This window comes from Molossus molossus, unplaced genomic scaffold, assembly GCF_014108415.1.
Source record: "Molossus molossus isolate mMolMol1 unplaced genomic scaffold, mMolMol1.p scaffold_m16_p_14, whole genome shotgun sequence".
NCBI classification, from domain to species: domain Eukaryota; kingdom Metazoa; phylum Chordata; class Mammalia; order Chiroptera; family Molossidae; genus Molossus; species Molossus molossus.
Window position 1 is genome coordinate 1,725,119 of NW_023425349.1, and position 25,974 is coordinate 1,751,092.

At 65.8% G+C, this 25,974-nt stretch overlaps 2 protein-coding genes across 3 annotated transcripts; one reads left to right on the top strand and one right to left on the bottom strand.

Annotated features, from left to right (window-relative positions):
- Nucleotides 1-350: 350 nt before the first annotated feature.
- On the top strand, nucleotides 351-9,036 carry EGFL7 (EGF like domain multiple 7). Of its 2 annotated transcripts, XM_036260418.1 has the most exons (10): nucleotides 351-395; nucleotides 1,872-1,962; nucleotides 5,351-5,469; nucleotides 5,635-5,751; nucleotides 6,699-6,814; nucleotides 6,935-7,030; nucleotides 7,124-7,288; nucleotides 7,872-7,936; nucleotides 8,430-8,592; nucleotides 8,771-9,036. In XM_036260418.1, the coding sequence occupies exons 3-10, from the start codon at nucleotides 5,393-5,395 to the stop codon at nucleotides 8,791-8,793; spliced, it is 822 nt and encodes a 273-aa protein (XP_036116311.1). In that variant the 5' UTR covers nucleotides 351-395; nucleotides 1,872-1,962; nucleotides 5,351-5,392; the 3' UTR covers nucleotides 8,794-9,036. The 2 variants fall into 2 exon arrangements, with proteins under 2 accessions (XP_036116311.1, XP_036116312.1); XM_036260419.1 differs by lacking the exons at nucleotides 351-395; nucleotides 1,872-1,962 and adding an exon at nucleotides 2,903-2,914.
- Nucleotides 9,037-9,492: 456 nt separating this feature from the next.
- AGPAT2 (1-acylglycerol-3-phosphate O-acyltransferase 2) lies at nucleotides 9,493-23,116 on the bottom strand. The gene is made up of 6 exons (XM_036260417.1): nucleotides 22,923-23,116; nucleotides 13,160-13,293; nucleotides 12,725-12,900; nucleotides 12,395-12,490; nucleotides 10,828-10,900; nucleotides 9,493-10,046 (listed from the first exon to the last, which is right to left on the bottom strand). Exons 1-6 carry the CDS (start codon nucleotides 23,102-23,104, stop codon nucleotides 9,871-9,873), a joined length of 837 nt encoding a protein of 278 aa, XP_036116310.1. The 5' UTR covers nucleotides 23,105-23,116; the 3' UTR covers nucleotides 9,493-9,870.
- Nucleotides 23,117-25,974: the final 2,858 nt, after the last annotated feature.

Below are 25,974 nucleotides of genomic sequence, written 5' to 3' on the forward strand. Positions count from 1 at the left end.
TCAGGGTGAGACTCTGAACCGGGGGGGAGGAAGGGGGAGCACCCCTCCCACAGTTCGGCCAGGCCCCTCCCTCGGCGGCCCCCCACGGGGCCCTGGGCCTCCTGTTTGCTGACTGATCCCGTTATCAGCGGAGAACACACACAGGAAGTCCGGCCGGGAAGGGCCCATCCCAGTCCCGATTTACACGGGAGGGAGCATAAAAAGCCGCCCTTCCCCGCCCGGGGGGAGCCTCCTGCCCCGAGCCGCTGTCCAGCGTGCACGGCCGCCGAGGCGGAGGCTCCAGCAGACGGGCCGCGGGAGGTGGCGAGGGGCGGCTGGCGAGAGGCAGGGTCCACCCTGGGCCCGACGCGGCGGCGGCGGTGGCCATGGTCCAGCCGGGGTGTGGGCCGCATCAGGTATGGTCGCGGGACTGGCGCTGGAAGAGCAGGGAGCAGGCGGCGCGGGGTGAGCTCCCGCCGACCACTGCACCTGTCGGCCGTCTCCGTGTCCTCTTTCCCGGTGCCGTCCCCACTGCCCAGAGGACGCTCGGGCCCCTAGGCTAAGGGTGCTCCCTGGTGGGCGGCCCAGTCTGGACTCGGGTTTGGCCTGCCCGACCCCAACTCTGACCCCTGGGTGGCCTGGCAGCGCTGTGACCTCTGCAGGAGGCAGCACAGCGGGGTCCCCTCCCTGGTCCCCTCCTTCCACCACACTCCACGTAGCTCACCCACCCTCAGGCCCGGGCATCCCTGGGGCATCCCTGGGGCATCCCCGAGGGTGGGCAAGTGCTCCCGGGAGGAATAGGAACCCCAAACCAGACCTGCAGCCAGGATGAGGTGTGCACATCGGTACACTGAGCCCGGGGCCAGGAGTCCCCCCCACCCCCCGTTGGCCTGGCCTCGGGGTCCTCAGGCAGAGGGACAGCCTGGTGCCGTGTGGTGTGGGCCCCGCTGGCCCTGGGGGAGGCCCTGCTTCCCTCTCTCTGCCCCTCCCAGAGCGGCCCAAGTCCCCACCCCAAACCCCCACCCCAAACCCCCAGCTGGAGTGGGGGCCTCTGCCGGTAGTAGTCGGGGTCCCCCGCAGCAGTCTGTCCGAGGACCGCCCCGTTCCAGATGAGGAAGCAGGAGGTGAGGCAGAGTGAGGACAAGCTGACCCAGCTCCCCAGGCAGGAGGTCAAAGGGTCAAGTGACCCGTAGCTTCAGGGACAGGATGGGGGCAGGGGCCAGAGCCCGGGAGTCCCCTAGGTCTAGCTCTTAACTCTTCACTGCCTGGGGCTGGGCCAGGGCTGCCCTGCTCGGGTCCAGGGCCAGGAGACCTAAGGCCCAGCTTAGGGCCCGCACAGTACAGACACCCAGCAGCAGCTGTCTGCTGCCCTCGGACCAGCTGCCAGGGGCTTCCAGGGTCTCCTGGTCCAGGGCAGTGGCCGCCGACGGCAGGAAGGAGAGGCTTCTTTCTGGGGACTCCCTTCCAGCTACCTGGGTGCCCTCCCTCCTGTGAGCTCCCATGCACCAGGGGAGACTCGAGCTGGACGCCCCACAGCTGCTGGCCCTACGAGAAGACCCTCCCCTCCCTGTGAGCCCGCAGGACCCTCACCCAGCACCGGGCTCTGCAGAGACACTTCGGGCTGCCGGCACAACGGTCCTTCCCGAGAACCCAGGGCAGAGGCCACCGCCCACCTGACAGACAGAAACCTGGTCCGCCTCCAGGCTGAGGGTGTGAGCCGCAGGCAGATCCAGGAGGCCCCAGCTTGGGCCCTCATAGGGTGGGGGTTTGTAGGCCGAGCACAGGCTGAGGTCCCACCGTGGCATCCGGGCTGGCCCCGGCCCCCCTTGCACCCCCCTGGACATCAGGGTGACCAAGGCTGTGCACTAACCTACACTGTCTCTGACCTGCAGACCCCTGCACAGGGGAGGCACAGGTGGCCCCCATAACCCAGAAGAGCAGCTGCCACCCGCATCTGGGGCATGACGGAGCCCCCTTCCCCAGGTGAGTCCCACAGCGATCCCAGGGGCTCTGGGCAGCAGCAGGGGACGGGCTGAGCCTGGAATCTCACCTGTGTGCACACACATCGCCGCAGGCTTGAGTCTGAGGGTGGATAACAGCCAGGTACCAGAATGACCAAATGGTACCAGCTCCCAGGTAGGCGCACCTGCTCCCGCTCTGCGGCCCCTGCCTCCAGGTGGGCACTCTGCCACGTGGAGCTGCTCTAACCCACATTACAAATGCGGAAATGGAGCAGAGGAGAAAAGATGGGCCCAGGAGTCCCCAGCGGTGACCGTGGGTTTAGGGGGGACTCCCTGGGGGTGGAGGAGCACTCAGAGGTGGTCCTGACTGTCCTGAACAAAGCGGGTGTTACCCTGACTCTGCATGGGCTGGAGGCTGGTGTCACACCGGGCCCAGCCGTGACCTCGGGGGAATAAGGGGTCTCCAGGATTCCGGGGTCATGATGTCCACCCAACGCGTGGCCGCAGAGTGCAGTCAGCTTGAGCTTAGTGACCCGGCCACCGTTGTGTGGGGATCCCTGCGGTTCGTGCTCAGCCTGGGGGTGGGGTGGGGGCGGGGGTGGGGTGCCGTTGAGAGCGAGTCAAGCCTGGTCGGTGTGGCTCCCCACGCGGCCTCCAGGTACCTGGCCTGCGTCCGGTCCTGGGTGCCCTGCAGCCGTGCGCCCGGCGGCCCGGGCTCCTCGGGCGGGGCGGGGGCGCTCGGAGGCCGCTGTGCGTCCGGAGCCCCGGGCTCTAGCTGCCTCGCTGCCCGGCCGGGGGGCACTACCGCGGCAGGGCCTCAGTTTCCCCATCTGCGCAATGGGGCGGGAGGGCGCGGGGCTGTAGCCCACCCCGGGGCGGGCCCAAGCGGGCCAGGTGGGGCGGGGCCGGGGCGGGGCGGGGCCGGGGCCCCTGGCGCGGTGGCGGCGGCGGCGCGTGCGCGCCCGGATCGGGCGGTGAGTGCAGGGAGCGGGGCGCAGGGCCGGGGGCGCGGGGGCGCGAGGGAGGGGCCGTCCGCCACTCCGCCGGCGGGGGAGGTCGGGGACTTCGTGGCGCGCGACGCTGGGGGCGACGCAGATGCGGGCGGGGGCGAGGTGCGCGGGCCGGGGGCGCCGGGCGCCACCCGCGGAGAGCCGACCTCCAGCCGTCCCGGGGCTGCGGCTGGGTCTGCAGAATGGGCCCAGCGGCCTTGGCAGCGCGCGCCCTCTGCTGGTGACGGGCGCCCGGCCGGACCGCGGGGCCTGGGTAGGGGGCGCCGCGGCCCCTCGTTCCCCATCTGGGCCCTGCGAGCCCTCCAGGGCCTGACTCAGGGCCTCGCAGGCCCCGAACCTCGCAGCCCAGGCCGGCTGAGCCTTCTGCGGGGCGGGGGTGCCCCCGCACTCTGACTCCCACCCCACACGAAGCCGGCCCTACAGGGAGAAGGGAGGCGTGGGACGGGCGGTGGAGTGGGCGCATCCCCAGTGGTCAGTCCGTCGCCTCACTCCGCCTCTCTGTGGGTCCGAACGTGCGGAGCACCCCTCCAGTGAAAGGGGCGACCCAGCAGGCCCCCTCTCTGCAGACCCAGCGTCTCCGGGTAGGGGCTGGGGTGAGGGCTTCAGGATGCAGGCCAGGCAGGTCGGAGGGAGGGTGTTGGGCAGGGCTCACACTGACCCTCGGAGGGCACGGGCACTACTGCTTGCAGACCTGGAGGCTTAGGGCCGCCCCTGCCCTGGCCCTCCGGCCCCAGCAGGGCTGCAGCCCTAAAGGGAAATGAGATTCTGCCAGCCCAGCACAGGCCGGGCAGTGCCATCAGCTTCCTCCGGCCTAGGGGAAGGCATGACTTTCAAAAATTGTCTCTTCTAAAGCACGGTTCCCCGTGAAGCGACTCGGATAAGTAGGGTAGGTGCCGGAGCGGTGTCTGCAGAGGTCTGACCTCCGGGATGAGCGCAGGGGTCTTGAACCCTGGCATGGCCCTGCCCACCCCAGCCACTGGGCTTGCCTTGCCCACCGCTGCCTTCCCAGGGCCTACTACGCAGTGCCACCTGTCCCCACCATTTCAACCAGGCCTGGACCAGCAGGCCTGGCCCTAGCAGCGTGCTACCGCACGGTCCACCCTCAGTTCACCTCCCCACCGCTCTGCCGGCCCGTCCAGAAACTCTGAGAAGTCCTACTGCCCCCAAACTAAGTCCTGACACCTTGGCTGTCCCCGGGGTGGGGGTGGGGCAGACCAGCGTGGATGCCCAGCGCAGGTGGGCAGGAGGGTGGAGTGAGCCCCCCGCTGAGTGACCACATGGCCCACACGGCCTCACTCCCCTCACAGTCCGGCTCGGGGGCATGGAGGACTCAGTAACTGCTCACGTGGCCACAGTTCATGGACTGATGGGCAGAGCCAAAGGAGGGGCCTCTGAGACCCCCGGGGTGTCTTTGAGGAAACTGAGTCCCAGAGAAGGGGACTGCCTCACTCTAACTCTTCCCCCACCAGCGCCCACACACTTCAGCCCCTTTCTGTGCCCTGTCCTGTGGGGGGCCGTGCAGGGCTCAGGACAGTTCATGGGGCAGTGGAGGACTCCGGGCCTCAGGTGGGGCAGCAGGAACATGGGAGCAGGGAGCTCCCCGCTCCCCAGAGCCCTGGCTGCAGAGGGACAGCGTCTCCCTGCTCCCCCAGACTGCAGACTGCCCTCTCCAGTCCCCGGGCAAGTTGCAGAGCATTAATTCCGGGCTGGGTTTCTCACATTCCCAGGAGTCTTCTCCAGGCCTCCCTGGCTCCCGCCCCCACCGGAGAGGAATGGCCATTAGCTCCACTGGGGGGGGGTGTGTGTGCTTCAGCCCCCTGCCAGGTGGGTGCCCAGTGGGCTGCTGTCTGGGAGCCCTGGAGGCTGTGGGCACGCTGCCCCAGACTGGTTCAGTCCCCAGCGTGGGAGTTCCCCCTCCTAAATGCAGGTCCCCACCCCGTCCGAGAGCCAGAAGGACTCCTGTGTGCCGAATGTCCACACCCTTGGTGGGCTCCCACGCTTCCCGTGGCTGGCGGCCAGAACGGCCAAGCCAGCTGGGACCCAGCTCTGCCCACTAACGCGTTTGCAGATTGAGGTCGGGGTGCAAGCATGCCCTTGCCCTGCCGTGACAAGGAGACACTGAGCCCCTGCCGGGAGGGACAGCTGGTGCCGATGCGCCCGGGGCCCCACCGGCCTCAGTGACCTGTCCTGGAGCTTCACGTACCTCCCTGTCCGTCCAGCGCAGGACAGCAGGGGCAGGGTGCCTCTTGCCCTAAGCAAGGGCGCCGGCTTCTGTTCCCAGGCCGAGGTTGGTGGGGTCTGGGTGGGCTGTGTGTGGCTGGTGAGGGGACAGTCCCCGCAGGGAACATGGGCTTGGTGGGAACTTGAGCGGGAACGACAGGGCCCTCCCTTGTGCTCCAGGCCAGCCTGCGGAGAAGGCCGTCCCGCCCGGAGACGCGGGCCATGTGGGGCTACAGGGAGCTGCTGGTGTGGGTCCTGGTGCTGGCGGCAGGCGGCACCGAGCTCATCTACAGGCCTGGGTGAGCCCGCACCCTCCCTGGGCACCCCCTCCTCCCGGGGGCTGTGGCTCCTGCTGAAGGTCCTCCCCCCACTGGTGTTGAGAAGCCTTTCCCCGGGTTCTTGGGTGCGGGGCTGGGAGGGTCCGGCTCTGGGAGCCCTGGCTGACCCCTGGCCCCCGCCTCTAGCCGCAGGGTGTGTGCCGTCGGGGTTCCCCAGGGCCCCATGTCGGAGTCCTTTGTGCAGCGCGTGTACCAGCCCTTCCTCACCACCTGCGACGGGCACCGCGTCTGCAGCACATACCGGTGAGGCCGCCCGCCACCCTGGGCCCGGCAGTGCCTCCTGGGAAGCCGAGGCCACTCCGCGCCGGTGGCAGACTGGTGGCTATTTGCACATGGTCACGATGGCACTGTGGTGACCTCGACATCAGTCCTTGCTCTGCTGCCCCCCACCCTCGTTTTGAGAGGGGTCCCCCGTCCTGCCTTCCTCCATTGTGGAGGGTTGATCCCCCACCCTGGCAGCACTGGCTTTAAGTTCTATCCACCTGGGGTGATGCCCTCGGGGCTCCAGTGGGCACCCCTCGCCCCTTGACAGATGGAGGTCGTGTCTCCGTCCCCACCAGCATGTCCCGTCAGCCTGTGTCTGTGCGAGGGGCATGCATCTCGGTTCTCAGGCACGGGGAACGTTTTATTTCTGTAAGATTCTCCAAGACCTGGGGAGCCTGAGACACGCCCAGCGTGCGGTGGAGCCCCGTTCCCTGTGCACGGGGCGCAGGCTCGGACCGCAGCCAGAATGTTCGCCGCGGTTCCCTGAGCCGGGTGCCCATGCTCTGTGACTACAACCCCATTCGTGAGCCTCGCCTGTCACCTGTCGGGGAGGCACTGGGTTAGGACAGCGCCCTCAGCAGACTGAGGAGGCCCCCCGGTTCTGCCAGTGACCTGGCGAGCCCCCTCCCCTGGGGGCCTAGGTTCCCGCCCAAACAATAGGAGGCCCAGCCGGTGGACCCCCGACTGGCATCGCCCACTTGACACCGAAGTGCGGGGCAGGGAGGTGGGTTGTGCAGTGACCCTGAGCTGCTGTCCCTGGGGACGAGGACGTCTGGGGCACACCTGGGTGATCTTGTCCACTCTGGGGGAGACTGTTTGTGGGGCTTCCGGAGGCTCAGGACCAGGAAGGCAAGTGGCTGGGAGGGGCGCCTCACTCGGCACGTCTGGGAAAAGCCCCTCTGAGCTGCCCCCACGCCCCCCCCCAGGACTGTCTACAAGACCGCCTACCGCCGGAGCCCGGGGCCAGCGCCCGCCAGGCCTCGCTACGCCTGCTGCCCCGGCTGGAAGAGGACCCGTGGGCTCCCCGGGGCCTGTGGAGCAGGTGAGGCCCCTGGCACCGAGAGAGCAGCCCATCCCGCTTCCGGACCCCGGCAAGGCACCTGCCCCCCTGCAGGGCCCTGGGGACCCTCCTGAGTTGATGACAGCCCTCCCCCACCCACAGCGATATGCCGGCCGCCGTGCCAACACGGAGGGAGCTGTGTCCAGCCAGGACGCTGCCGCTGCCCTGCGGGATGGCAGGGAAGCAGCTGCCAGACAGGTGAGGCGGGCCCCTCCCTGGGGGTCCTCCGGGGCGCTCTGACAGGTCCTTCCTGGGGTTCACTGTCCCTGCCTGACACCCCGTCTCCCGCAGACGTGGACGAGTGCAGTGCTGGAGGGGGCGGCTGTCCCCAGAGCTGTGTCAACACTCCAGGCAGTTACTGGTGTCAGTGTCGTGAGGGGTACAGCCCGTCTTCGGACAGGGCACTCTGCCTGCCCAGGACAGGGAGCCCCAGGGCGGCCCCGGACCCCGGCAGAGGTAAACTCCCCAGCTGGTCCGCTTTGCTGCTGCCCTGGGGCCAGGCGGGAGGGCCCAGAGGGCAGGGGCCTGCGGGCAGAGGCGGGCTCTCCCTCAGGAGGGTGGGCAGCGGTTTCTCCCGGGCTCCGTGGGAGGGGTGCTGGGGGCCTCATCTCAGCCAGAGAGTGGAGGAAGGCCGCACACTGGGGTCCTGTGTCCCCGCCCGGCAGCCTGGAGACACCGCACCTTCGCTGGCGACGGGACATTATTACTTTTGGTACGCGCTGTGACACTTCAAACTCGTACCGTGAGTAATAATGCGCCGTCGGCAGCCCGGCGCCAGGAGCACGGCGCGGACCTCGGCGGGGACCTCAGCACAGCCGGGACCCCGCACGCGGCGACCCCTCCCAGCAGACGGGGACCCTGTACTGAGGGGCCGGTGGGGGGCCACTGCCCAGGGTGTGCTGAGCTGGCAGGACCACCTCCCGAGCTCCAGGCCGGCCTGGTGGGCGGTGGGAGCCCAGGATGAGGGGAGGGGCTCATCGCACCGGGGCAGAGGGGGGTGCTGGCCAGGCCTCCCCAGCTCAGCACCCGGTCTCCCCAGGAGTGGACAGGGAGGTGAAGGAGGAAGTCCAGAAGCTTCGGTCAAGGGTGGACGTGCTGGAGCAGGTGAGGTCTGGGCTGGGGACCCAGGGCCCTCGGCCAGCCCCCGTTGTCTCCTGTGGGCCCTGGTGTTCAGCGGGGTCCCAGGGGAGGCTTCTTCAATACTGACAGCCCAGGGGGCCCCTGGCCTGGGTTCCGTGCAGGGCAGAGACAGTAGGAGATGACTGGGACCCCAAGACAGGAGGGGCCGAGCTCAGCCCTGTCCCCTTGGGCCACGCGGAGAACCTGACCCCAGAGCAGCTCCTGTCCTTGGGGAGCAAGGGCTTGGCTGGCCAGTGTCTGTGCCTACAGGCCTCTGGCTCTCCTGGGCTGTAGCTCCCTCTGGTGGACGTTCAAGGCCCTGCAGCCAGAGCTGGGTCAAGGTGGGGTGGGGAGGTGGGGGGTGACAGAGCCCTTGCGGGCCACAGCCAGTTTCCTTAAAGCCTTGTGGGACAGAGAGCGTGAGGGGCTGGCCCGGGGTCACCAGGCCCTAACCCAGCAGCCTCTGCCTGCCCCACAGAAGCTGCAGCTGGTGCTGGCCCCCCTGCACAGCCTGACCTCCAGGGCCCTGGAGCACGGGCTCCCCGACCCGGGCAGCCTCCTGGCCCACTCCTTCCAGCAGCTGGAGCGCATCGACTCTCTGAGCGAGCAGATATCCTTCCTGGAGGAGCAGCTGGGATCCTGTGAGTGCCGGGGGCCCACGCCCCTTCCCCCCCCACAGTGCCCCGTAGCCTGAGCTCCCTGAGCTGGGCCAGTCTGTACCAGAGGCCTGGGGTGGGACCGGGCACCGCACCTGAGGGAGCACATCTGGCTGGACTGGCAGGTGGGGGAGCAGTGACCTCTGACCCTCTCTACCCACAGGTTCCTGCAAGAAGGAGTTGTGACAAGCCTGTGCCCACCCGCCGAGCTGCACCCCACCCCACTGGGCAGGGTGGGAGGGGCCGCAGGCCGAGGCCGAAGAAACAGGGCAGGGTGGGCTTAGGGGTCCTGCGTGAATGCAGCCCCTGCACCGGCTGGCCTGTGCCCAGGGGAGGTACGACAGCTCCCTGCCCAGAGCCTGGGGCCTGGGGCCACTGGCTGGGCAGCCTGTTAGCTGGGGGAGCTCCATCCCGATCTTTGTCAGAATAAAATGAGACTTGAAGAGCTGCCGCGTCCATGTGGGGGCATTCAGGAGCTGAGGGGCTGGTGGGACAAGAAGGTGTAGCCACAGGGCAGGGAGGGGCCCCAGCTAGGTAGTCTTGGTCCCCCCTCCAAAAGGGGCTATAGCAGGTAGCTTCTGAGAAAGTGACACTGGCCAGAGAGCTTCATCCTGGTGACATGGTGGCCCCAGCCCTAGCCAGTGGCTAAAGAGCAAATCTTCAGCCTCCTTCCCCAGCGCCTGCCAGGCCTCCGGACACACCAGCTCCCCTTCAACCCTCCCTGTTTGCAAGACGTATTACAACATGGCTCAGCCCCTGGACAGGAACACAGAGGCTGGGGGGCCCTGGGGGCTCCGACGCTGGGCCCCCGAGAGGACGCACAGGCAGCGCAGCAGACCCCGTGCGTGCCCAGGCCACCCGCCCTGAGTGACCACAGCTCACCAGGCACTTCCAAGAGTCCTTTATAAAAAACAGCCACAGGCAGTACCTACTCTGCTCCCATGGCCTGGCCCTGAGCCCGCCTCCCCAGCCTGATGCAGGCCTTGGGTCGGGCCCTGCCTGCTCCCACACCCAGTCCTGGAGGCACAGGGCGGACGGGGTCCCGCCCTCAGAGTGTGGGGTGTCCAGCTGACTCTGCAGCAGGGACATCAGCAACCTGGATCTGAAACCAGTTGACAGGAAGGGGCCCCCTGCTTCTGGGGCCCAGGCGACAGCCGCCACGCTGCAGGAGGGGACCCGCGTGGGGACTGGGCGCGTCCCTCTGTCCACTCTCGAGCCAGCTCCTGCCCTCGCGCCTCCAGGTCCTCCTGATGGCAGCCGTGGCTACTGGGCTGGCTGGGCCCCAGTCCCCGCGGTGGCCCCGTTCTCCTGGGGTGCCTTAGATATGCGCAGGAAGGTCGTTCTCATGGCTTGGTGGCAGGTGTCCATGAGCTGGGGGATGTCGTCGACGGTGAGCCCACTGGTGGGGATGTCGTCCAGCACCTCCACCTTGATGGTTCCTGTTGGGGTGGGCGGGGTAGGAGTCAGGGGCCCGGAGGGCCGGGGCCCCACCGTGCCTGCTGCCCTGGCTCCCACGCTTACAGCCTCTCCTCACCCGGCACCAGCTGAACCCTCTCCCCTCCCCCTTGGCCACTGACCGGCCACTGACCGGCCTTCCCTGCAGAGCCCTCTGGTCTCAAGTGCTTGGTTTTTAGCAGTCAGTTACTGACAGTCACACTGGCTCCTAAGTACACACTCGGTTCGGACAAGTGCGCCTTCCCCTCCAAGCGCCACCCAGGCACGGAACACGTCCCCCCCCTGAAAACTCTCGTGTGCCCCCCAGGCAGCCCCACCCCCATTCCACGGCCGTCCTTGGGGTCCCAACTATGAGTGGTGAGCTTGGCTCCTCCCCACTTCCTTGGACCCCACCTTCCCACCTGGGTGCCAGGTGCGGGGTCTGGAGGGAAGGGCAGAGGCCGAGCTCCGTGGCCCGTGGGTGTGGGGGTGCCTGGGAGGCTGCTGCCCCTCGGAGTGGGGCCTGGACGCACTGGCCCCGAGCCCGAGCTGCGTGCACAGCCGGGGCCTGTGTGAGCTCAGGGACCCCGTCCCCGCTGGGAGCCTGTGTGCTCACTAGGAAGGGGCCCACTACCATTTTCCCCAGCCGCCGGCCTAGACTCTAGATTCATCCTCTCCTCCCATCCCTCCTCCCCTGCGTGGCAGGGGCCCGGCCCACAGTGACCACTGGCAGTGGGAACCATACCCGAGGGGCCCGGGCACCGCAGGGACGGCGCAGGGTGCTACCTGAGGTGAAGAGCTTTGTCCTGGGGTCGTAGAAGGACGTGAAGCTGGAGTACACCACGGGGATGATGGGCACCTGTGCACAGGAGACGACCAGATTCACCCCCAGACCGGGGAGCCCAGCACCCGTGGCTGTCAGACTGGCACCTGGTTCTGCCTCAGCCCTTCCACAGGCTGAGCCCCCGGGCCTGGGACACCCTTTATGGGTTGGATGGCCCAGGGCACCATAAACTCATCCTATACACCTTCACTCAAGCATTACCTCCTCCAGGAAGCCCTCCTAGGTTGACACATGACCTTCACATCTGTGACCCCCATTGGGTCCTAAGGTTACCTAGGGGGCGAGGCCCTGTCCAGTGCACTGGAGAAGGTTCCTGAGGCCTTCCCACCCACACGCCCTTCCCAACTTCCCCCCTCCATCCCTGGAAGGCTGGGGGCAGCACCAGGCGGGGGAGGGGCAGGGCCTGCTGGTGTTCCCGGAAAAACACCAGGGTTAAGTCCAGCAGTGAGTGCAACGTCAGAACCGGTGCCTGGGGCTAATCATTAACCCTGCCAGTGAGGGAGCCTCTGGGTGGCACCAGCGGGGTGCAGGCTGAGACCCAGGGAGGCTACCCTGGAGGGGAGACGGAGCGAGGGCGGGGAGGTGACAGGAAATGGTGTCCAGTGTCCTAGCTGAGCTGCTGCTGCTCCTGGCGCGTCACCGTCACCTCCCCTCTCGCCAGCCCTCCCCACACCACCAGCAGAAAGGGGCCGCAGGCCCACAGGGCAGGAGCTTGGACAGGGCTGGGATCAGAGTCCGGCCCCTGGGCCCCGGCCTGGGGCTCAGCCACCTACCTGCCAGGGCCCCAGCTGCAGCCTGTGGCAGGAGGCTCCCCGGCCTTGCTCAGGACCAGGACTAGGGGGTGCCCGAGACTCCCCACCACAGGGGAGACAGCAGAAAAGCTGCCACACCCACCCTGGCCCTGACTATGGTTTCCCTACATGAACCCCCCAGCATGGGCCTGCGGTGGGACAGGGCACCCTTTACCACAACCCCGCCTCTCTTGGACACTGCACCCCTGGAGGTCAAGGACCAGAAAGTATAAGGTCCCACCCATAGCGGAGCCCATTTCCAGCTCTGGCCAGAGCCTGTCCCCCGCCTCAGGCCCTTCTCGTCCATGCCCACTGCCCACTGCCGAACCCCGCTCCAGCCGGGGGTGCTGGGGGCCCGAGCGAGCCTTCCTACGGGCCAACTCGGCCAACAGGCCCAGGCTGTCGGGGGCCCTCGCCCGGCCAGCTAGGAGCCCCAGCCGCAGGGACAGCGGGCACAAGCCGCAGGGACAGCGGGCACAGGTGTTACTCCAGCTGGTCACAGCCTGAGCAGGCACAGCCTTAACAGAGTGGGTGACGAGACCTGGGGGACCGTCCTTAGCAGGTCAGGGCTTAGGCGCTGGAGGGGTCAGGAGGTCCTGCCACCTGCAGGGGGGAGGTGGCCCCTGAGTACCAGAGGCCCCAGCCTAACCTGGCCAGCAAGCACCATCGGCCTGAAGCCAACCCGGACCAGCCCCCCCCAAGGCGAGGCCCTGCACACCTGGGCCTGGACCGCCAGGTAGAAGGCACCTTTCTTGAAAGGCAGCAGGTCCCCGGTGTTGTTCCGTGTGCCCTCAGGGTAGATCCACACCTTGAGCTGCAGGGGAGAAAGGAGGCAGCTGTGGGAGGGGTGGGGGGGAGGCCGGCCCCAGGGACACTGCGCCCCTTCCCTCCAAGGAGTCCACTCCTCAGTGGGGGAGGCCCTGCCCCCTGCTTTTCTGTGTACAGCTGCCAGAGGAGCCCCGGCGCGCTTCATGCCCAAAGGAGGTGCGCGGAGGGGCCGCCGGGACACCGGCCCTCCCCCCAGGCGGAGCGTGGACGCCGCACTCACGTTCTCCTGGACCATGCGCTCGCCCACTTCGGCCATCACAGTCATGGCGGTGCTGGAGCGCTGGCGGTTGATGAAGAAGACACCCCCGAGGTACATGATCAGGCCCACGGGGCCCATGAAGAGCAGCTCCCGCTTGGCGATCTGCACGCAGCGCTCCGGGAGGATCTCCATGAGGCCTGGAGCGTGGCGGGAGGTGCGGGAGGCTTCAGGGCCTGGGCCACCTCCCCGAGAAGGAGGGAGCGGCCCTGGGCCCGACCCCCCTCCCCCTCCCCCTCCGCCCCCTTGGGTAGTCCCCCTGGCCACGTGCGGTGAAAGGAGGGGGGCACGGTCCCCTGGCCTGGGTCAGCCCCGCACCGCAGGTTCAGCCCAGCCACCTCCACCCCTCTGAGGCAGCAGCCCCACCGGACCAGGCGCTCCCTCGGACCCTGAGCCTACCCATCATGTCCAGGATGCTCTGGTGGTTGGAGACAATGACACAGGGGTGGTCCACTGTCAGCTTGTGGCGGTCCTTGACTTCAAAGCGAAGGCCGTATAAGTACTTGAAGGACCGGACGAACCAGCTGATGATGCTAAAGGGAGATGGGCCAGTGAGCCACAGTCCACTGGGTGGTGAGACGGGAGACCCCACTCCCTCCCTCGTGGGCTGGCTACAGGACTGCGCTGTCCTCCCATCCAGAGCCTTCAGGTCCTGTCACTCAGGGGACCCTGAGGGCTGCCCTGGCTCCCAACACCTGCAGCCTCTGGGGGCAGATGCCCAGCAGGGGGAGGGCGCCTGCATCCCTGTCTGCGTTCCAGGGCCCTACCCAGCTGCCCGGCCCACAGTCCACACCCCTGCTTGCTGAGCCAAGTGAGGACCCAGCTGGAAGGGGCTTGGAGAGCCCGAGGGACCATCTGGGTCTGGGTCTGAGCCATGTCAGCAACGGAAGGACCCCACCCGGGAGAGGTCCCTGTGCCCCCGCACCCACACACTGCAGGGGAGGAGGCCCAGTCGGGGAGTGCCTGCTCCCTCAAGGCAGTGCCACGGGAGGGGGCGAGCACGGGCACCCCCTGGACCCGTGCCACGGGAGGGGGCGAGCACGGGCATCCCCTGGACCTGTGCCACGGGAGGGGGCGAGCACGGGCACCCCCTGGACCTGTGCCACGGGAGGGGGCGAGCACGGGCACCCCCTGGACCCGTGCCATGGGAGGGGGCGAGCACGGGCACCCCCTGGACCTGTGCAGGAGGATCTCGTTACTTCTGAACCCACGGGAGGTCACTCCCCGGCCAGGCACACCCAGGCCACGCCCCCTCGCTCCTCACAGGCCTGCAGAGCAAGGCCAGGTCCCCTTTTCACAGAGGAAGGCGCAGGTCTCGGAAGGTCCCAGGGAGAGAAACTGGAGTCAGGACGCAGGTGGGCTTGGGACTCCTGACTTGGGAGCCCATGGCCCCGCCAGGCCCTGTCCCGCAGGAGGCTGCCTTGGGTCACTCCGGAACTCGATGGCCACCGTGACGGGGTGTGTGCAGAGGGGCACAGTGTCGCCCTGACTGCCCACAGGAACTGTGTCTGCAGGTGGCTGCGGCCTGGGTCTCCTGCCCTGCGGGGACTCGGCTCATACCTGGGACAGGACAGGTACCCTTTAGGGTCAGCCCTCAAGAGAACAGAGCCAAGGTGTGAGCTCACTGCTCAGCAGCTCCCTGTAGGCCCCTGGGAATACGCCACCCAGGGACCCAAGGGTTCCGGTCCCATTTCTCCCAGGAGATCCCTGTGACCACGGCCCCCAGCCCCCAGGTCCGCGGTCCTGTGGGAAGGAGAGATTCCTGCTCTACCCGGGAGGTTCCCGAGAGCTGGCTCTCACAGAGCGGGGTCCCCTGCCTCAAAGCCAGGCTCAGGTTTTAATTGTGATCAAATACACGACACTGACCGTCCCCGCCACGTCCAAGCGCACAGCTCGGCAGCGTCAGGACACTCGCTGTGGGGAGGCTGCCACACCCACTCCAGGACTGTCCATCCTCCCAAACTGACAACGTCCATTAGACATGACTCCCCGCCTCTCCCCCAGCCTGGCCCCACCGTCTGCTGTCTGTGAATCTGACCCCTCAGGGACCGCATCCGAGCGGGCTCACACAGGGTTTGTCCTGTGTCCAGCTGTGCCTCACTGAACCTCACTCCTGTGGGGAGAGCAGGCCATTCTCACTGCTCGGTGTTGTGGACGAGGAAGCTGAGGCTCAGGGGCACCTGCCCATCGCTCTGGCCGGGGCCGGGGCTGGGCCAGGCTGCAGGCCCCGCACAGGCGCTGGGAGACCTGCCGGAGCCTCTGCGGTCTCTGTGAGGACTAAAGGGACCAGGGGGAACCCAAGCACACAGTTGACAGAGCAAAACCGGAAGTGCCCAAACCACATGGGAAAAGTCGAGTGAAGAAATGCCAATCAAAACAAGAAGGCCTGTTGTCACGCTTCAGATTGGCACAGATAAGAAGCTGGAACCGGCCCGGCCGGTACGGCTCCGTGGGTTGGGCAACGTCCCGTGGACTGATTCCGGTTCCATTCCTGGTCAGGGCACAGGCCCGGGTTGCGGGCTCCATCCCCGGGGGGGGTGTGCAGGAGGCGGCCGATCGATGCTTCTCACATCAATGTTTCTCTCTCTCTCTCCTCCCCCTAAAAAAAAATCAATAAAAACATAAAAAAAGAGAAAGAAAAAGCAGCTGTAACGGTAGGCGTTGGGCAATGGCCTGGAGAGAGGCAACGGGAAGCAGACACGGGCCGATGGAGGATGTTGGCGGGTTGGCAGTGCCCTGCACGAGCCCTCGGGGAGGCCCTGTGCTCGGAGGAAGGCTGTCGTGGGTGCGGGGACACGCCAGTGTACCCTGAGTTAGAAAAATCTGGAACCACCAGCCCCAGGAGGGAGGATGGAATAAACTGGGGTCCATTTCACAGGCTGCGGCGGTGAGGACAGGGCGACCAGGTCCCTTGTTACGTGGGAGCCCGACTGCAGCCCCGAGGACCTCCCACGGCACCAGGCTGCTCGCCCCAGCTGCACAGGGAGACGCGCAGGCTGCGGAACCGGCAGGGCTGCCCCTCGAAGTGGGTTTTGCTGGCTGCCGTTTTTCTTTTTTAAAAAACGTGTGGTAGCCCGGTCGCTGTGGCTCGGTGGTTGAGCGTCGACCCTGCACCAAGAGGTCGCTGGTTCGGTGCCTGGTCAGGGCACGTGCCAGGTTGTGGGCCCATCGATGTTCTCTCTCATCGATGTTTCTATCTCCCTCCCTCTCCCTTCCTCTCTTCCTAAAATCAATAAAGAAAAATAAATAAAAGATTAAAAATACACACACACACGCTTGTGGCAGCCCTGGCCGGTTTGGCTCAGCAGTTAGAGCGTTGGCCCGTGGACCAGAGTCATGGGTTCGATTTTGGCCAAGGGCACGTACCTCGGTTTCGGTTCGGCCCCCGGCCAGGGTCGGGGTTCTCTCTCTCCCTCCCTCTCTCCCACTCTATGTGAAAATCAACGGAAAAATATTCTCCAGTGAGGATATTAAAAATACAATAATAACTTGTGGTGCAACACACTTCACGTCCCACTCGCTTCACCGTTTCGTGTCCAGGTCAGTGGCGTCGGCCGCACTGGCCTTGCTCTGCAGCCAGCCCCGTCCTCTCCAGGGCTATTTGCCTGTTGTACCTAATCTAGGTTTTGAACTAGGAAAGATACTATGTATCAACCTCTGGCAGCAGGGCCGGGTGGCCTGGCCAGGAGGTGCACCCGGGCCAGAGGCTCGGCAGGGACAGACGGTGGGGCTGCGAGGACCTGGGCCCCCCGCGCTCCCCAGCAGCATACTCCCGACACTTCTACAAACAACTACTCTCAGACTAAGGAGCACCGCAGCCGGGGGGCAGCTGGGGGGCAGCCAGGGGACTGCAGTGAGCTCCGAAAGGAAGGGGCATCCTGGGAGGGGACAGTCCCCAGGACCAGCCATTTTCCACCGGCCACATACACACGGGTGGCGCCCCGCTTCCCTTCTCCCAGTGACCCCCGTCTTCCAGGTTTTCCAGGAACGTGGGGAGGAGCTATACATAGTCATTTATCAGTGTTCCCTCAGGCAAGGAAGCAAACCCAGCTCGCGGGGGCTCCTGCGGCCAGCGGCCACTTCCGAGTACCCCCCTGCCACGGCACCAGGCAGAGAAAGCCGGGTGGTGGGAACAGCCCCCACAGTTGGCATCGGCCGAACACCTCCAGTCCTCCATGAGTCCGTCCTGCTCAGACAATAACCCCACAAGGTCCAGACGCTCACTGTACCCATGCTGCAGACGAGGAGGCTGAGGCTCAGCTGTCACGTGACCCTCCCGAGGCCACTCAGCAGGGAGCCAGCGTGGGCCAGAACCCACCTCTGAACCTGGCTTTGAAAACACACGGATTCCAGGCAAAGGGCCTGCTGGGGGAGGGCTGGGCTCCGGGTTCAGAACTGACCCTCCTTCTGAGCCCTCTCGCCCCCCTGGGCCCTACCGCCCTACTCAGCCCATCAGCAAGCCGGGATGCTCAAAGCGACCGTCACCTGCAGGCTGCCCCTGCCCAGCCAGGCCTTTTCCCAAGTGCCAGCCCAAAGCTCGGGCAAAGTGCCCGGACGTGGTCACACAGCTCTGGGGTTGCTGTCCCGCGTTGTCCAGCCCCCAACTGCATCCCTGCACCCCCAGGGCAGCCCCGGTGCCCAGGGGACGGGCTGGGTGCCTCGCCCAGCGGGACGGCTGCCTGGTGGGTGCCTGGAGTGAGCTCCCCCTGAAGGCAGGCGGCCCCAGCGCAGGCCCTTCCCAACGCCTGCGGAGGAGCCAGGTCCACAGCAAAGGGGATGTCCTGGCTCCCCGGGTCTTTCAGGAGCCCGCCACTGAGCCTCAGACCGGCGCTGCGAACGTCACAGACCCTTCTGGGGCCCATGGGAGCCCAGACTGGGCTCCGGGACACTGCCCTGTTGAGCCTTCCGTGCACAGCACGAGGACACCTGGGTCGCTCTCAAGCTCTAGGTCACACAGACCCGCAGTTGGACCGTGACTACCTTCTCACCAGCCGTGACCTTGGGCAACGCACTTGAACTCCCTAAACGTCCACTTCTTTTTTTTTTTTTTTGGTACGTGCCCCTAGCAGGAACCAAACCCGGGACTCTGGTCCTCAGGCCGATGCTCCGGCCGCTGAGCCAAACCTCCACTTCTGCCTGTGAAATGGGAAGTGTGCAGAGAGACTGAACACAACGAGGCTGGGATACCCGTGAAAGAACCCCAAGTACCTTGGCTACCCCTCGCAGCCCACTGCTGCCCCGCTGGCCCCTGCTCAGGGCGGCCGGGAGGCAGTTCAAGGTCAGGCCAGGCCACGTGCTGATCTCCGCCCTCGCCAGGAGACCCAGGCGGGCTGTTTGGGCCAAGGCGCCAGCCCCAGCCAGAGCCAGAGCGGGGATGTGGGGGCTCACTTAGGGGCAGCCCTGTCGGGAAGGCAGCAGCCAACCATGGGTCTGCCCCAGGGAGGGAGGCCCCAGCGAAGCTGCCTGGCAGAGTTGGGGTGTTTTCCAGCAGGTGTCATACGAGCTGGAGCACGAGAAGGGGACAAGAACCGGCGTGGGGTGGGGGCGGGGGTTTCCAGCCTGTGCAGATGCCCAGAGGTGCTAAGAGGGGGTGTGCAGAGTAGGGCAAATGCAGGGGCTTGGAAAGACTGGCCCACGAGCGACAAGCTATCGGGGAAACCCTCCCGGCAAGTCTCCAGGGCTGGTGGGAGCCCTGGTTTCTGGGCCCAGGAAACAGTCTGTCTCTGCAGAACAGGGTGGGTTTCCCTTCCAGGCCAGAGCCCCAGGCCAGCCCCCAGGTGCTGTGGCACTGCCCAGCCACACTGTGTCCCCATCCACGCAGCCCTCCCCCCGACCACTCAGTTTCTCATAGCATTGGCTAAGAGGCTGGCCATTCTGGGGTCAATCCCGGAAGCATGGACAAGTCCCCTGGCCTGGATGGCCCATTCTCCCCTCGATGTCCTATGTGGGCATGGCCTGTGCAGGCCAAGGGCCTCACCGCCCCGCCTCTCTTGCAGCTAAGAGCCACGCTGCCCAGGTCCTGGCCACAGGATGGTCCAGTCCCCAGAGGTCCTACCACAATGGTGGCCACGGGACGGAGGAACTGGAAGCTTTCTGTGGACTCGGGCTGCCCAGCTGTGGTCTACTTTGATGCATGAAAAAGTAAACTCTGGCCCGGCCGGTGTGGCTCGGTGGATGGAGCGTTGTCCCATGGTCTAAGGTCCTAGTTCGATTCCCGGTCAGGGCACATGCCCCGGTCGCAGGCTCGATCCCCGCGTGCAGGAGGCAGCCAATCGATGTTTCACATCCATGTTGCTCTCTCTCTCTCTCTCTCTCTAAAAAGTCAATAATAAAATATTTTTTAAAAAGTAAACTCTGGCCCTAGCCAGTTTGGGTCAGCGGTTCAGCATCGGCCTACAGACCAGAGAGTCCCAGTTCGGTTCCTGCTAGGGGCACGTACCACAAAAAAAAAAGTAAACCCTGGTTAAACTGCTGCGATTAGGGCTCCTGGCCTGCAGCGGAGCCCAATCCTCACACGCGGCTTCTCTGAGCTTCACTTTCCTCTCTGTCAAATGGGTGCAGTAAGGACGTCTGTCTCCCAGGACAAGGGAAGGGCTTGCTCCTCCTCCCTAGGGCTGCACACAGGGCACCACCAGCCCGGGAGGAGTCCTTGGCTTCATCCCCAGTCTGCTCAGAACAGTCAACTGTTCCGCTCACACTCAGAACTCAGGTCTAACCGCACAGCCCCCTTGGGTGCCCATCCAGAGCCCCGCGGAGAAGGGCCCATTGCTCAGGAGAAAGACGGAACATAGTGGAGGGACCAAGCAGGGAGGCGGCCCCCACTCCCCAGCTCAGGGCGGCCCTGAAGCCTGGTCTCCAGCCCCACAGTGGGCCCTTGGCCTCTGGGGGGGGGGGTGGAGGAAAGGGGAGAAGCAAGCACTGTGGAGTCGCCCTCGCTGGGACCGCCCCTGGTTCTACCATGTCCTAGCTCTGGGACCCGGACAACACCCCTTCCCACCTCCTGAAGGCCTTTTCTTTCTTTTTTTTAAAATCCTCACCCAAGCCCTGGCCGGTTTGGCTCAGCGGTTGGAGCGTCGGCCTGCGGTACAGAGAGACCCGGGTTCGGTTCCTGCTAAGGGCATGTACCTCGGTTGCAGTTTGTCCCCGGCCCTGGTTGGTCGTGCGGGTGGCAGCCACTCGATGTGTCCCTTCACATCGATGTTTCTCTCTCTCTCTCTTCCTCTCTCTCCCTCCCGCTCTATCTGAACAAAAAATGGAAAAATGTCCTCGGGTGAGGATTAAAAAAATAAATAAATAAATCCTCACCCAAGCCAGGCGGGTGTGACTCAGTGGTTGAGCGTCGAATCTGCACCAAGAGGTCGCCGGTTCGATTCCCGGTCAGGGCACATGCCCAGGTTGTGGGCCCATCCCCAGTGGGGGACGTGTAGGAGGGGGCAAATCTATGTTCTCTCTCATCGAAGTTTCTATCTCTCTCTCCCTTCCTCTCTCTCTAAAATCAATACAGGAAAAAAAAATCCTCACCCAAGGATATTTTTTCATTTATCCTCAGATAGAGTGGGAGGGAGGGACAGAGAGAGAGAGAGAAAAAAACATGGATGGGAGAGATACACATAGACTGGTTGCCTCCAGAATGACCCTGACCAGGGCCCAGGATGACCTGCAACCGAGGTACATGCCCTTGACCAGAATCGAACCCGTGACTCGTTGGTCCGCGGACCGACGTTCTAACCACTGTGCAAATGGGCCAGGGCAGGAGGCCTTATTTTCAAGTTGCTTCTCTGAACCTCAGACTCTTCATCTGAGAAAAGGAACATACAGTAATCCACCCCCAAGGCTGAGGCACCTGGGGCGCACCGTGGGGGCTCAGGGGATGGAGTGGGGGCTGGCAGGGAGGGAGAGGCCTTCCGGAGTCAGGGTAGGGCTGGAGAGAGCCAGGCGGGCACCCAGGGTGCTCATGGGTCCCAGGACAAACTGGGCAGACTCGGAGGGGTAGGGATCCTGTTCTCAGCCCCTCCCACACGTCAACACACCACCTCCCGTGCGCCAGGGCCCTGCACCAGCGGCACAGGGCACCAGGGCACCTCCTCACTCTGCATCTGTCAGCCTCCCAGCTACATCCCTCTGCAAAGTCACGTTCAGTCACCCTGCCCTAGTCATCGCTGGGAGTCATCACTGTGACCCACCCCCGTGGGCTCTGGGGCACAGGCTGTGGGTTTTCTGCTCCCAGGCCCACCTTCTCCCTGGCGAGAACGGCACCTGCTCCTATGTCCTGGAGTGGGCCCTTTGCAAAGCCTGAGTCTGGGGGCTCCCCTGGGGAGGGAGGAGACAGGAAGTTCCCACCGCGCACCAGCGGGGCCCCCAGGCTCCCGAGGAGAGCACACGAGAGGCTGGGACCAGAGGAGAGAAGAATGCACCCAGGCCCCTTGAGGCCAGGCGGGGCGGGGCTGGAGGGCCAGCCTGCCAGGTCCAACCACCCCGTCAGGGACTCCTGACTTGACCCAGGGGGAAGCAGCTTTCAAGTCTAGCCTCCTCCAGAAAGAGCCAGAGGGGCCTTTTAAAAGTCAGGGAAGCCGCTTATAAAGAGGCCACCTGATGACACAGAGCGGGGGAGGGGAAGGGTCACCTCCAGGATCTCTGTCGCTCTGAAAACCAGCTCTGGGCCCAGCTCCCTGCCTGCACCCCGGGGGGCCCCTGCTGCCTCAGAACCAGACGCACCAGCCCCTGGCCTGGCTCCAGGCGATACCCAGAACCCAGAACCACCCTCCTCTTCCTCCAGGCCCAGCCCCGGCAGGTCCAGGGTGAACAGGCTCCCGGGCCCTGAACCTCAGGCCAGGCCTGCAACGTCGTCTGCAGCAGCCCGGGGCAGCTCAGAAGAAACACTCTTCTCTGGAAACAGGCCCTGCCCTGCCCACACCGGAGGACACTCTGCTTGGGAGGACCGCTGCTGAAGGGCTGCACCTGGGGCTCACCTGGGGCTCACCTGGGCCTGGCTGCCTGGGATGCTCCCTAGGACAATGCTCGGGCCATCTGCAGCGTGTGGGGGCGAGCACAGTCTTCCTGAGCACCCACCGGCCCTCACTCTGAGCCAAGTCAGTAGCGAGGGAAGTCACTAATCCCTGAAGACAGGGCCGGGAGACCCAGGCAGTGAGGGCCAGTCCTGGGAGCACCAGCCTGCCCCAGGCAAGGACAAAGATGGCAGAAAGCCAGGAACCCTCACACACTGCTCTCTAACCACTGGGTGGTGGGGGGCTCGGACCAGTGTCCCCACACAAGGTCACAGCCAACAGACTGTTGCAATACTAAAACTCACAGAGAAATGTTAGCAACAGCTATGCCCTGCATGAGAAATCGGATCAAAGGGCAAGAAGGAGCCCCATCTCTGGCAGCCACTCCCCCTAGCCTCTGACATGGAGAGGCCCCCAACTCTTCTAGTCAGCCCAGCCTGGGGCCCTGCTCCACGCCCTACCCCCCACGCCCCAACACCCAGCTGCTGGGGCCTGGGAGACTTCCAGAGGAACGGTCCAGCCGCCACCCCTTCCTTCACCTGGACTGAAAGTGGACCCTGAGGGCCAACCCTCCCCCTCCCCATCGCGGAGCCTCAGCACCTTCCCGAGCAGAGGAAGGAAAGGAGGAAGCTGCCAGGGAGCCTGGGACCAGGTGGCGGGCAGGAGGGAGAAGGGGTGCAGGAGACGATCCAGCGCCCCAGAGCTCCGAGGCCAGGCGGGGGCGGTGTTGCGCCGTCCCGGCCTCGGTTTCCCCGCGAGGAAGCAGGATCGAGCCTCCCCCGAGAGGCCCAGGCCCCTGCTCCCCGGGAAGCGGCTGCGCCACTGTCCGCCCGCCCGGGACGCGCACCGAGCACGCCCTCGGCGGGGCGCAGGGACGCGGCGGCGCCGGAGGCCGAGACCTGTTTCAGGCGTCAGTGCCTGCTCCCGGCCGGGGCCTCCGGGCCAGGGCGCGGGGACACTGTGACGCCGGCTCCCGGGGACCCCGGCCTCCCCCGTCCGCCTCCCCAGCCGCGCTCCCCACTCGCCGCCCGCCGGAGAGCCCAGGCGCGGCGCGGGCGGGGCAGGAAGGAGGGAGAGGCGAGAAGAAAGTTGGGGAAGCGGAAGCAGGCGGCGGCCGGGCGCCCCCCGCCCCCCAGCTCGCCCGCCCGGCCCCTTGCCTCATGTTCTCCACCGTCCGGCCGCCGTGGCGCAGCAGGCAGACAGCCGCGGCCACGATGGACATCACGAAGCAGGCCGCGCAGTACAGGGAGACCTTGGCGTAGAAGCGGGCGGAGCGGCTCAGCTGCACGAGCAGCAGCAGCAGCAGCAGCGCCGCGCTCAGCCACGGCCACAGGTCCATGGCCGCGCGGTGCGCCCGGCGTGCGCTCGGCGGTGCGCCCGCGGAGCCCCGACGGCGCTGGCCTCGGGCTCCCGGCCTCAGCTCCGCGGCGGGCGCGAAGCCGACCTGGGCTGCCGGCGGCTCGCCCCGTCCCCGCCCCGCCCGCGCCCCTTATTGCGAGGCCCGAGGGGCGGGGCGGCGCGGGGTGGAGAGCGCGCGCCAGGGAAGCGGTAGGTGCGGCGCGCCCTGCGACTCCCCCGACACCGGCCACTGGGCTCCGGCGCCGCCCCCGGCCCGGCCCGGCCCGTGTCCCCGGGCCCGCCCCGCGGCACTCCCCTTTCCGCCGCCGGGTCACCTAGCTCCTGGCACCGCGCCCCCTCCCAGCCCCCGCGCCCCGGCAGCCTGGTCGCTGGGACTCTGGTACCGCCCCCCACAGTCTGGGCCTCCTCGCCCGCCCGGCCGCCCCGTCCCCCTGCCCCCCTCCACCGTGGCCCCTGAGCCCAGACCACAGCTCCAAAGGCGGCCCAAGGAGGCGGTCGCCGCGCAAATGGGCCCTTGAACCGCTCTCGAGTGACCAACGGCCCCCTGCACGGGCAGCCTGACCCTTCGGGTCCCCTCGGGCCATTTCAGGGAGATCCAGCTGGCCTTTGGACGACCCCGCCCTGAGCGTCTAGGTGGACGCCGCGGGTTAGGGGGTGAATGGGGCGTGTTTCTGGGCGGGACTGAGGGTGCCGGCATGGCTGGTACCGGGCCAGTGGCAGAGAGCAGGCGACTGTGCTCACATCAGCTCAGGCGATCGGCCAGCTTGGCATGACAAGGGTGCAGTTAGCTCTGGCCTGGGGGCCCGGGGGCGAGGCTGCCAGGGCCCACTCCATCACCCCGAGATCGGAGAGCAGATTTGAGCCTGTGAAACCGAGTTTCCTCTCCCGCTCCTCTCCACCTGGTGGCTGCGGTCCCTGCTTGCTGTGGTTTAAGAAGTGCCCACCTGGCCCTGGCCAGTGTGGCTCAGCGGTCAGAGCATCGGCCTGCGGTCCAGACAGAGACCGGGTTCGGTTCCTCTAAGGGCACGTACCTCGGTTGCAGTTTGTCCGCGGCCCTGGTTGGGTCGTGGGGGTGGCGACCACTCGATGTGTCCCTTTCACGTCGATGTTTCTCTCTCTCTCTCCCCCTCCCACTCTATCTGAACAAAAAATGGGGAAAAGAAAGAAAAAGAAAGAGAAGTACTCAGGCCACCTGTGCCGAGCCCCTGAGGGCATCAGGACTATTATTGGCTGCCTCTTTTTTTCAAAAGAGGTGGCCTGTTACTGAAATGAGTCACTGCTGGATGCCCCCCCACCCGCCCCCCCCACAGGCAGGCTGTTCCCTCTGACACACAGAAACCCTTGGTTCCTGAGAGGAGCGGCGACCTCTGCCCTGGGGGGTGGCCTTTCCTGCTGGGCTGCAGCCGCCGGGTCACAGGTGTTCGCTGTTCACAGATGTGGGGGGGCGTGTGCCTTTGCACTGTACCTGCCGGCACCGTGCAATAAAGCCTCGCCCAGCGCTCTCTGGTCCAGTCTCTGCCATCATTTTGTATCAGTTTCCACTACTGACACGGGATACCTGAGAAAGCCCGGGAGGACTTACCGCCCCCTGGGCAAGGAGAGAGAGACTGGAGAGATGTTGGTGGGTGCCGGTGGCTCTGCGGGAGCCAGGCAGGGCAGGCTTCTCGGAGGAGGAGGACAGCATCTTGAGCGGGAGGCCCTGAGGGTACTTAGTGAATGGAATCCAGTCCTCACCAACCCCAAGGCAGAAAGGGCTGCATTCCCCTTCCACGGCTTCCTACAGGTCCCTTCGCGCCCAGCCGCCACCCTTCCCAAGGGGCCCACCCATCACTCACACCCCTTCCTTTGCCCCCCTCACACTCTTCTTAGCACTTCTAGGACCTAGTCCCACATTTGTGTGTGTGTGGGTTTGCTGCCCCTCCCTCCACTGAAACGCACTCCAGTGGTTCTGTCTGTTCTGTTCACTGCTGTATGACCAGCACTGAGAACAACACATAGTAGGTGCTCAACAAACACTTCTCCAGAGCAAATGCACCCCCATTTCACGGATGGGAAACCGGGGCTCCCAGAGCTGGCAATCACCCAGACAGGAAGTGACGGGCGGAAACTGACCCCATCACGGTGACCCACACCCACTGCCCTGGGAAGCCTGCCCGTCGCTGGGCACGCTGCCCCGTCCTCCTGGTCCCGGGCAGTGCTTTTGGACAAAGCTGCTGCGTCCTCAGACTGACGGCCGAGCAAGGCTGTTACCCAATTCCACCTCCTCCCTCGCTTCCATCCTCCCCTTGGGGATATGTTGAAAGAAACCGTCCCTGGAGAAAGGAGAGGCAGAGGGTTGGGCCTGGCAGAGGCCCCGGGAGGGCGGGGGTGTCACGGGTCTGAGACAAATATCCAATATTTTACTGTTTGGAAAGCTAACAAAAACTCCCTGTTTCTGGAAGGTGAAACCCGGAGACTCTTCTGGGTTGGTGATGCTGAGAAAGGAGATTTCCTCTGAGATCAGTGACTCTCAGCTAAGCCGGGGCTGGCGTGGGCTCCACTGTTGCCTCCCGAGACCATCTGGGAAGAGGGACAGCGTTGCCTGGGTGGCCAGGGTGCCCTGAGTCCCCACAACCACCCAGAGGAGCTGCTGGGTGGGTTCATGGCTGAGTCAGCCCATCCCCTGCCCGACAACAGCTGAGAGCCCTCCTGGGCATTTGCTGGGACCCGGCCAGACAGCACATGGCATCAGGTGACATGGTCAAAGCTGGGCTAGCACCACCTCCTGAGGCCCTTGGGCGCCCACAGCCAAGGGGAGGGGACACCACCGGGGCACAGGGGGCACTCGGGCTCTGGCGTGAAGACTGGCCA